Here is an 11,190-nt window from a genome sequence, read left to right as displayed (position 1 = left end):
GACAGGTGATGGCTGCACTACACTGTGAATATCCTAAAGGTCACAGAATTGCACATTTTAAATGGTTTATTTTTATGTGAATTATATTTCCATTTTTTTAATGTGGTGCAGCACACTCCCAAAGTCAAAAAGCACAGCAGTACCATTCTAGCACAGTTAGTAGGAAAATTAGAAAACAAGGAATATTTAGCAAGTTTTTCTAAAAATTAAATTTATTCAATTTAAATAACTGGCTTTTAAGTTATATCCTTTCTACTTTTTGCTGTTAATGCCTTTACTTTTATGAACTATAAAAGACTAAAATGTAGATTTCTTTTAATGTTTTAAAAATATCCTTACTTGGCATAATACAAAGTTGACAACTTTTATGCTAATTCCTCCAGTTCTTTCTAAATTTTTTTTTAAGGTTTTTTAATCTGTGAAATTCAGATGGCCAAGGAACACAAATCTAGCATATACTGAGCAAGCTATGGCAAACGTCCCAGATAAGCAGCCTCATAGAAACTGGGATGAGAATGCCTTCTGCCAGTTTGTAAAAGACCTGACACCTAACACTATCATACACAACGCTTCTGTCACACTGAAGAGGGAAAGGGATGGGGCAAAAAGCTGTGAGGGCCTTTTAAGAAGCACAGACCAGAGTGCTCAGAGCAGTACTTACTTATAAGGAATATGGACTTTAGGGGAGTGTAAACTGTTACAGTGTTTCTGAAAGATGATTCAACAATATGTTTGTTTATGCTCTTAAACTCAGCAGTTCTTTTCCCAAGAACTTACATTAAGGAAGTAATCAGATAACCCCATGATTTTTATACAACAAAGAATTATATATAATAGCATTATGGCATTACTCATAATAATGAAATATTTTTTACTAGCGAAAAATGAAACAACTTGTGTTTATTTTCTATATTTTATGATGTTTTTGACCTTTTGAAGGCCTTGCTGGCTGAGGAGTGACTGCCTCTTCCAATTTAGCTAACTCCCAGAAATAATAAACAACTTGCTTATCACTATGTCTTTCACATCCAAATCAACCAATCCCAGGTCAACACCCCCAACCAACTCCTTTATCTAACTCTTATCCACCAAGCCAGTATTTCCCCTGCCCTAAATCAACCCAAGGCCAGGTACCAGAAAACTGAAGACAGATTCTCTGCCCCAAAGCCCACTGGAGTTATAACAACTAGCTAGTCCTGTGTGATCTACCCTGCCCTGCTTTTCCCTTGAAAATGCCAGCAATAGCTGTGGTCCACACTTTCCCTCTGCTACTGCTCTTGCTTCATGACCAGCTCTGATGGGGCTTCCACCATGTGGCTCTGCATGGTGTGCCATGACGCTCATGTCTAGGCAGCTGTAAGGTTAAAATTTTTGTTCAGTGGCATTTATCTCTCTATGTCGTCACTCAGTTACCTTTATAAATTAAAACCTGGGCACAAACCAATCTGTAGGAGATTAAGGAATTACAGTATACTTACATGCTGAAATACTGTTAGTAATTAAATAACATTTTCAAGGAGAACATTTACTGATGTACCAAAACCTTTATAAATAGATTTAAGAGGGAAATGTAGGTAAAACATTATGTAGTTACAATCTCTATTATGTTTAAAAAGGACAAATAGAAACACATATATGTTACCTTTGGAAATGGAAAAAGAGAGAAAGGAGAGGTACATACCAAAATGTTAGCAGTGGTATCTCTGAGTAGTAGAATTATCAGTTATTTTTATTTGGTGTGACTTTCTCTACTTTCCAAATTGTCCATAATGAATATATATTACTTTTGTAGTGATAAAAGCACATTCTAAGCATTAGATCAAAGAAGATATGGGTCCTACGCATTCTAAGTGTCTTTAGCGATACATTATTATCTAATTAAGTCTCCAGAGCAGTCAACTTTAAATCAACAGGCTAAGGTAAACCGTCACTGACTCTCAATACAAAACAAGTATACATTCAACATTCAAACTGCAAAACATAAGATCTGAAAGTCTATAAGAGATTTCAGTGTCAGAAAATGTTATAAACAACATTTAGTATAAATCTGTTAAGACGGAATTAAAAAATTTTAAGTGCTTCACTCACTGTAAATCAAAACAAATTTCCCTTTCCTGTTTTCCTGCTAAAATATTTTTTAAAAGTATGCAACTTTCCCAAACATTCCTGGACACAGGACTGCATGATGCAGAAACCACATAATATTTGGCAGCACCCAAAAACTGAGACATTCTCTTGGAAGTCTAACTATTTAAAAAAGCGCAAAGCAAAATCAGGCCAAGGTTCCCAGTGTATGAGCCAACACAGAGAATGTACAAAAACAATTACATCATACTTTACAGTGTTCACCAGGATTTTTTTAAAGCATTTTTTCAATGTCAAATAATCCATAAACATGGAAATACAAGCCACCAGGAAGTAGACTACACATGGTTCAGCATAAATCTGCAAACTAAACACAAACATGATACCTTTGAAGGTGAGACAAGATCCGTATCCCATTTAACTGAAACTGGTTCACCAGGCAGGGAAAGGAGGTGGGGGAATGAGTATGAAACTCTAGACAGTACAGACAATGCACATGAGCATGGACAGCGAGCAGAAAGGTCTGCTGTGATGAAGCGGAGAGCATGGTAAGTAAGGCTCTTATATGACAAGCTGGGGACCTTAGTTTTTTACCCTAAAGTCAATTAACAGAAGCATTTCCTTTCCCGAAAGAAGGTATTAAAAAAAAAAAAAAGGAGGTATTTAGCTGGAGTCCTGAAGGATGAATAGGATTCCCGAACTCAGAAAGGCAGAGGGAGGTAAACATTCCAGGTGAAGGAACCAACATGTAAGGTGGACAGTACAGCACAAGATAACCAATGCGGTTAAAACAGAGTGCATATTATGAAGAGTCTTGACTACCTGAGTAAGGACCTTGTACTTACTTGTGTAAGTAATGTGACTGAGTGGTGGTTCTGAGTAGAGGAGTAGCCTGACTATAGCTGCACTTAAGCAAAATCAATCTGATAGTAATACTGAGGGTACAATGGAGTGGGACAGGCTAAAAACAGGAAATGTAATGAGCAGGCACTTGCCACATGTGGGTAGAGGTGATGAGGCCATAGGAACACTGCCTTACACTTTCCACCTCCAGGTCTCTCTACTGGACCCATTCCCAACACTGGAAATGTCCTACCCTACCCATGACAGTCTTCCAAACCCAGCCACTGTTCTCAGGGCTTAATACCTAATACTTGTTAACACTCAAATACATGCCACAAAGAATTAAGTGTTTCAATACTTTAGATAATTTCTTTTCCTTTAAACAAAAGCTCAAAGTATCAAAAATATTTATTCATATCAGAAAAGATTTTGCAGGTATTATTTAATTTTTCTCCTAGTATTTTAATTTTGGAACCACTAGAAAAAAGAACATCTGTTTCACAGACCATGAGAGAACCTGCACATTTCAAACAGAACTACCTATAATACTAACACACACACACACACAATACTATAAAAACAATTGAATATAAAAGTCATTTTATCTCATTTTCACCTAGTAGTATACACACTTCCCAAATGAACAATGTAACTGACTGATGTATGAGAAGCTAAAAATGGAAATACTGTGTATATAATGATTTTAATTATAGGGTCACTGTACCTCCTCATTTGATAACTGAGCTGAAGATTCTTCATGAGTTAAAGCACACACTACTGGTATTTTTACTTCCTCCTCAACATCTGTTTTTTTGTGATCTTTTCTCTTACTAAGTCTTTGCTGTTCATCTTCCTCCTGAAAGTTAGAAAGAAAAAATATATATTACTCAGGTAATGTATACTGAATGGTTCTTTAACCACTCAAAACAAATACAGAAGTACACTATGTGAAAAGCCAAACAAAAGAAAGCAAATCACCTCCTCTTCTTCAAGTGATCCAAGATAGAAAATTAACACAGAATGTTCCCTCAGGTTATTATGGAACCAAACAGGAAAAAGCTTTGGCATTACACATCCATTTGGAACATGTACAAATTAATATGAAATACAAACGAATTATTAAAGTTGGTAACAATAGTTCACTAAACAAAGATGAAAAATACCCTCAGTGCCCCCCACCCAAACACTCCAGTGGTGAGGGACAAACACACAATTAGACTACTATTCAAGTATGTACAAGGTTCTACAGAAAAACAAAATAAAGATTTCATCTAAGGCAGCCAGAAAGGGGGCCCAAAGAGAGTAACACTTCAGCTGGATCTTGAAGAATTGCTAAGATAAATCTGCCAATTTTGAGACAAGCAAGGGTTCCAGGGAAAAAAGTACATAAAAGAGGCAGAGGCATGGAAGAGCAGGCATATGAGTAGCAAGGTATATGGAGAAAGGGATGATGATTATGTGCTTAGACTCTAGAACCTGAGACTGATCAACCCTCAGATATGCCATTAGTCCCTGTCTCATGTGGAAAGTTTTCTTGTGTGTATCTGTTTTGAAAACCACATGAGATAAAAGTTTACATATAAAGCCTTGGCACAATGCTGGCACACAGGCCTTAAATGACCAACCAGTTCTGGAGTTTAGACTGTTCTAAAGGGAAGCAGAAAGAGCATGATTAGATCTGTACTTTAGAATCTAAATCCTCAAGTTGACTGTGTCTACATACAAGGTGAATGAGTCAGACAAGAGATAGGAAAGAAATTTAAAAAGAAACTTCTTAAAAACAAAATCTAACCTAAACTATATAAGGTAACTTAAAATATTTGTTACAATACCTAGAAAACTCCTAAATAGCTATCCTAAGAAAGTATTTTCCTAAGGAAGCTATCCTAAGGAAGCATTTGTATACACAATATATATACAACATAGTATATAAGCTGTAAACTATTTGAAATGACCAAAAGAAAGAAACCATCTAGATGTCCACTACAAAGAGAAGGATTAAATCAATTACAGTACATCCATGCTACCAGTTAACAAGAATAAGACAGACCTCTGAAAAATATATCCAAGATGACACGATAAAAATAAGCTACAGAATAAATACTTATACCATGATTCTTGCTGTACAGGGAAAACACAAACAAACCTAAACATATACTTATAAACACAAAGAAATGGTCTTGAATACTACCTTCCAAATGGATTATTCCTGATTTAAAAAGTGGCTATTTCTGGGAAGGGAGGTGTGTGAGATATCAAGGGAGAGTTTAATATTATCACTTCATTTTTTCACTTTGTATTTAAAACAAAGTATTTTAACATGAGAATGTATTTATGTATTACTCATGTAATTTAAATAATTTTTTAAGATGAGGAAACAGGATGCTGGGTATGTAGAACTCTAGACACCTGTCTTTTCACACCACTCAGCCTCTCCATCCTCACCCATTACCTTCTAATAAGACTTTTAGAGCAATGTCATGAAAGACATGGCCTGCTGCTGCTGCTAAGTCGCGTCAGTTGTGTTCAACTCTGTGCGACCCCACAGACGGCAGCCCATCAGGCTCCCCTGTCCCTGGGATTCTCCAGGCAAGAACACTGAAGGGGGTTGCCATTTCCTTCTCCAATGCATGAAAGTGAAAAGTGAAAGTGAAGTCGCTCAGTCGTGTCCGACCCTCAGCGACCCCATGGACTGTAGCCTACCAGGCGCCTCTGTCCATGGGATTTTCCAGGCAAGAGTACTGGAGTGGAGGACATGGCCTGGATTAACACAATTAGATCTGTACTTTAGAACCTAAATCCTCAACTTGAGGATTTAAACTTCTCAGACTTTCTGTCTGAGAAGCAGACAGAACTGTAGAGAAAGATTTTCTTAAGAAATATGCACTACTGCACGTGCAGACTGAAGAGGGTCATTTCTAAATCATTCCTTCCCATCCACCCAGACGAGGCCATTTCTAAAGCTGAAAAACAAAATCTCTCAAATACAGATATAATGTTTTCTGAAATGGAATACATCAAAATTGTTTCAGGCTTAAGTCAATATGTAATATACATAAAGTAATATACGATCACATGTTGGGGTGGGCTGGTTTATTGACAAAGCAGACAAGTCCTACAAAACCACTATTCACCTGATCTTTCTTCTTCAGTTCTTCAACTTGTCGGAGCTGTTCAGAAGTTAGCACAATTTCCATTCGCTGCATGTCCCTCATCAGCAAACGTTGAGACTCCAGGAACTGGTCATTGGCCTTCTGCCATGTGTGTTTCAACTGGTTGTGTTGTTGTCGCTCTTGCTCCAAGAGATGGCAAACTGTTTAGGAATCCCCCAATTAAAAACACTTTTTCAATGGTAGGCAATTTCTTTAACATAGGCCTAACCAAGCCAGGTCTGGCCAAATGTCTTCCAGCCTGGGATTCTGTCTCTTGACAAGAACCCAGAGCAAATTGCCATAAATCAAGGCAGCTGTCCCCACACCACTCCTCTAAGTAGAGTCTCTCAGAGTGTGTTCCTAGGAAGAGGAACATGTGAAAAAAGATTTCTGTGCTCAGTAAGTTTCAGAAACTTTGGGTTAAAAACTTTTTTTTTTTTTAATGAAAATTTCTTTATTGCAGGACTTTGAACTCAAGGTCTTAAGTATATCTATGTTCCCTTATAAGGTGATACATAATACAATACCTCCCAAATTTATTTTACCAAAAAGTCCTTTCCACAATGCCACTCACATAACAAATGTTCTAGGAAATACATTTTGGGAAATATTGCTCTTACAGCCAAATGCACAGTCACCACTCCTAATACATTCTGAATAAACTTGTTATCCAGGAATCCTTCTTGAGCCCATTTAGTTTGACCTCTAAGGCTGAGTCAAAGAATCTTTGTAAATGCTTCTGTTATCAACATTCATCAGCTCAGCCACCTTCAGAAAAAGGAGTAGACGGTATCACCTATCAGCCTATCCACCCAGTCATCCAAGCCAGAAACCTGAAAGACCACTCATGCTTCTGACTTCTCCTCACATTCAACTGTCACATTCAACTGTGACAGAGGCCTATAATAAGGCTACCTCCTGTTCAATATGACAGACATCTTCTGCCTTCTGCCTTGGATTTAGGACACAGACAACTACAACAGGGGTCCCTCCATTACTCTTCCTGCCACTTGTCTGGACCTCTCTATCTTACCCTCCACACTGCTGTAAAACTTAACTCTCTAGAAGGTAAAATTTACAACCCTTCGGAAAAGCCAGATAGAGAAGACACAAAATTGCTGCTTAATTTTTACCTATCTTCTTTTAATGTAAATACTGTTTTTTGGTATGGCTGTTTCAGTAGAAATTACTCTATCCCTTTACTCCTTTTAGTGAAACTTCTCAGACACTTTCCCAGGCATATTAGGAAGGTTTGGTAGTCTTGCACTATTGCTGGAAGGGGTTGGGACATATAGGTTAAACAGAAATTCCTATTTCTTTTGGACACTCTTTCAGAGTTTGAGTGTCTTTTTGACAGCAGCAGCACTTTTGAAAAGCATTTTCTGAAAGCCAAAGACTCAAATTTTAGATTAATTTAATAACATTTTATAAAATAATTCTGTAAGTTTATACAATTTCAGTATCCCCACTATTTTGGGATAAAAAACCCAATTTCCATGAATTTTTTATGAAAGAATTGTATTTTCCATGACCACAGTCCTAAATTTTCACATTAAAACATGTTACTAGTATAAGATGCAACAAGTATAAGATTTTAAGAACTCCATTTACATTTAGATAAAAATTTAGATTTTTATTTTCACTAACCTCTAACTGAAATTTAGCATTTCCTTCAATTATAAAATATAGGCAACAAACCACAGTAAGTGTAACAATACCCATGAATTGGTCACCAACAAAAGTCATAGATACTTCTGTATCTTAGTACAGTTGTTGCAGATATCTCATTATTTATGCTCATCACACTTCAAAGTTACAGTAGTTATTGGACCTGGTACTGACCTTGTTATTTAATGTACTGATAAAACAGTACATTTATTACTATACCATAAGTTTGCAGTTATTTATATTTTCCTGTTTTAAAATATAATTAATTTCTTTTATAATTCTATATATTTTATGTATTAAAAACATTATTCTGAGAGGGCTTCACAAGACTGCCAAAGGAGTCTGTAACACAAAAAGTTTAAGAATCTCAGGTATATAAGATTCATTAGAAGAATTAAAGACAAATGTATATTTTAATGGGAAAGGATAAGCCTATTTCTCCTATCCTGAAAAAAGAGTCAATTTCTGCGTCACTCTGCTACTAGGTTAGCAAAATAAAAATTATCTCTTATAAACAGGGGTGTTAGTTAAGAACACCAGAATATACCACCTGCCCTCTCTGTCCCATTTTCACTTTTGCTAATTCGTCTCCATCAAAATAGGTCTGGGGCAAAGCAGTTTAAGCAGAAATTTCCTATTCGCTGTCTGCCCAGAGCTTATGACCTGTGAGTTCTTACTGGGGTCCTGGAGAAACAAGAAGCCACCAAAAATCCAAATACCTTTTCAAACCAACTGTAAAGCTTAAACTGAATCACTAACATGTTGGACTGGCATTTTGGAATTTGTTATTGTTATTAATCAATACCAATTTTACTTACACAGTTCTCTTAGAGACGGAGATTAAAAATATATAAAGTGTATATATATATTTACCTTCATGCAATTCTTTCCGAAGTTTCTCAGCATCTTCCTGTAAAACGGATTTCTGAGTATTCAAAACAGCTACGTACATCTCTAGATCAGTCCTACAAGATTTCTCAGCTTCCAGATAATGATTCAGCTCTTTCACCTGAAAAAGATGCAATTCTATTAAACTAAAACTTCCAACAGTTTCTACCTTAAGCATAATGTTCTGGAGGTGTCTTAAAAGAAAATTACATTTATATTTACATATATTTAAATTTACCACCAAGTTTACAAAACAAACACATACTTACTATAGAAAACTACGAAAATAATACTTTCCCAGCTCAGTCGTGTCTGACTGTTTGCGACCCCATGGACTATACAGCCCATGGAGTTCTCCAGGCCAGAACACTGGAGTGGGTAGCTGTTCCCTTCTCCAGGGGATCTTCCCAACCCAGGGATCGAACCCAGGTGTCCCACATTGCAGGAGGATTCTTTACCAGTTGAGCCACCAGGGAAGCCCAAGAATATTGGAGTGGGTAGCCTATCCTTTCTCCAGCAGATATTCCTGACCCAGGAATTGAACCAGGGTCTCCTACATTGCAGGAGTATTCTTCACCAACTGAGCTACCAGGGAAGCCCAGGAAAATAACATAATTGACAACAATTAATAGTAGGCATTATCCATATTCATCACCAAAGTCAATATGCAATTGAGATTACACATAACATCTTTGTACCTAGCTTTTAAAAAGGTGGTTCCAATCTCTGCTTCCTGAGCAATACACACATGTGCTCATTTTATCACATACTCAATGAACCCAGGTTACTGTGGTTTTATTTTTTACTTTTGTTGTTTTTAATCAGTATATTTCCTAAATATAAAAATGATGTCATACTCTTGTAAATTTGCTTTTCTTTAATTTCTGGCGAGGTAATTCTAGATGCCTTAAATTTACAAAAAGGAGACATTTTCATAGGCATAAATTCATGAAAAGAAAAAAGGGGAAGTCATGATGGAAAAAATAAACTCATACCATAATAAACAGACACTTGAAGGCAAGTGCAGAGTACTTTTAAAAATCACATCTTTTTTTAAGTGTCTTATTTCTATTAAATAATTAACTATAATATTCAAGTATTAACAATATAGCCTAATATCTTAAACAATATCAATAAGCAAAATAAATTGTAATCTTGCTCCAGATAAGAATCACTTGCTCTTCCCTTCCTTACAAATTGTCCATCCTAAATTTTGGCTATGTAACTTTTACCTTTTTCAAATGGTTATGTCTCATTTCACTTTCAAGGTCATATTTATGCCTTTTATTTTCCCATTTCTCCAACTTGAAATAGCTGGCTGATCTGTTTTCAGTAATCTTCACTTCACGGACTAAATGATTATTTAAGCTGCCATCTGACGCTTTGCTGAAGGCTGTCAGCCAATCAGAAACGCACTAACCACGCATGCCAAAGGGCTGATCTGTCATCAGGTACTTTCCCTATCACCTGGAGAGGTGGTAATTCAGTTGAGGGTAAAGGAAATGCAGTATGTCCAATATGTTACTGCTTTCCCATTTTAAAAAAAAGTTTCACCGCTTTCTTTCCACTTGCTATGCTTCATTTCTTTACCGTGTCTTCCTGTATCATCTAGGACCACATAAGCAGTCTGAACAAAATCACTGAGCACGAGTTTCCTCATATTGCTCCTGTCATTAACAGTAAGGTTGCTAAACATTCACCATGATGTTTGAGGTTTGCTGAAGGTTTGATAAATAGCCCTTTATTTATTGTTACAGGGTGTTTAAATTTATCAAATGCCTTTCTCAATCTAAGATGAATATATTACATTTCTCCTATCATCTCTTTATGTGGTACACAAAAATAATAGATTTCTGGTGATATATCATCCTAAATTACTGGAAAGATCTCCCCTGCTTTTTTTTCTGGCCACACACTGCACCAGGTGGCATGTGGAATCTTAGTTCCCTGACTAGGGATCAAACCTGTGTCCCCAGCATCAGGAACACAATTTTATCCACCAGACTACCACGGAAGCCCCAGGACAATCCCTTTTTGATCATGATGTCCTTTTTGCTTTTTTTTTTTTAGTTACTCTGCTGAAATTTTGTTTCTGTATTCTTAAATGAGATAGATCTACAACTTTTTGTTAATACTTTTTAGTGAGTTTGTTTACAATAAAGTTATATAAATCTCATAAAATGAATTGAGAGCTTTCCCTCTTTTTCTATTCTCTAACACAGTTGGTAAAATATAAGGATTCTTTTTCTGAGAGGTTTGAAAAAACTGGTCTGCAAAACTAATTGAGTCTTATGTCTTTTGGAGGAAAGGAAACAGGAGAAAAGGAGATTCCAACTATAAATTCACTTTCTTTAATAGGTATTAACTACATCAGCTCAGTTCAGTTCAGTCGCTCAGTCGTGTCCGACTCTTTGCGACCCCATGAATCACAGCACGCCAGGCCTCCCTGTCCATCACCAACTCCCGGAGTTCACTCAGACTCATGTCCATCGAGTCAGTGATGCCATCCAGCCATCTCATCCTCTGTCGTCCCCTTCTCCTCTTGCCCCCAATC

At 36.6% G+C, this 11,190-nt stretch overlaps 1 protein-coding gene across 1 annotated transcript in view; it reads right to left on the bottom strand.

Moving 5' to 3' along the window:
• The window catches only part of RABEP1 (rabaptin, RAB GTPase binding effector protein 1), a 104,280-nt gene that overhangs the window by 28,559 nt on the left and 64,531 nt on the right, over window positions 1–11,190 (bottom strand). Inside the window, exons 7-9 of the mRNA XM_010847507.1 lie at window positions 8,622–8,757; window positions 6,063–6,241; window positions 3,653–3,784 (exon numbers count right to left, since the gene is read on the bottom strand). Of these exons, the coding sequence (XP_010845809.1) occupies window positions 3,653–3,784; window positions 6,063–6,241; window positions 8,622–8,757 (447 nt within the window). The remainder of the gene's footprint in view (window positions 1–3,652; window positions 3,785–6,062; window positions 6,242–8,621; window positions 8,758–11,190) is intronic.

The sequence above is a fragment of the Bison bison genome, unplaced genomic scaffold, assembly GCF_000754665.1.
Source record: "Bison bison bison isolate TAMUID 2011002044 unplaced genomic scaffold, Bison_UMD1.0 scf7180017864249, whole genome shotgun sequence".
Taxonomy (NCBI): domain Eukaryota; kingdom Metazoa; phylum Chordata; class Mammalia; order Artiodactyla; family Bovidae; genus Bison; species Bison bison.
Note: the sequence above shows the minus strand (reverse complement) of the source record. Positions and strands in the feature narration are given on the sequence as shown.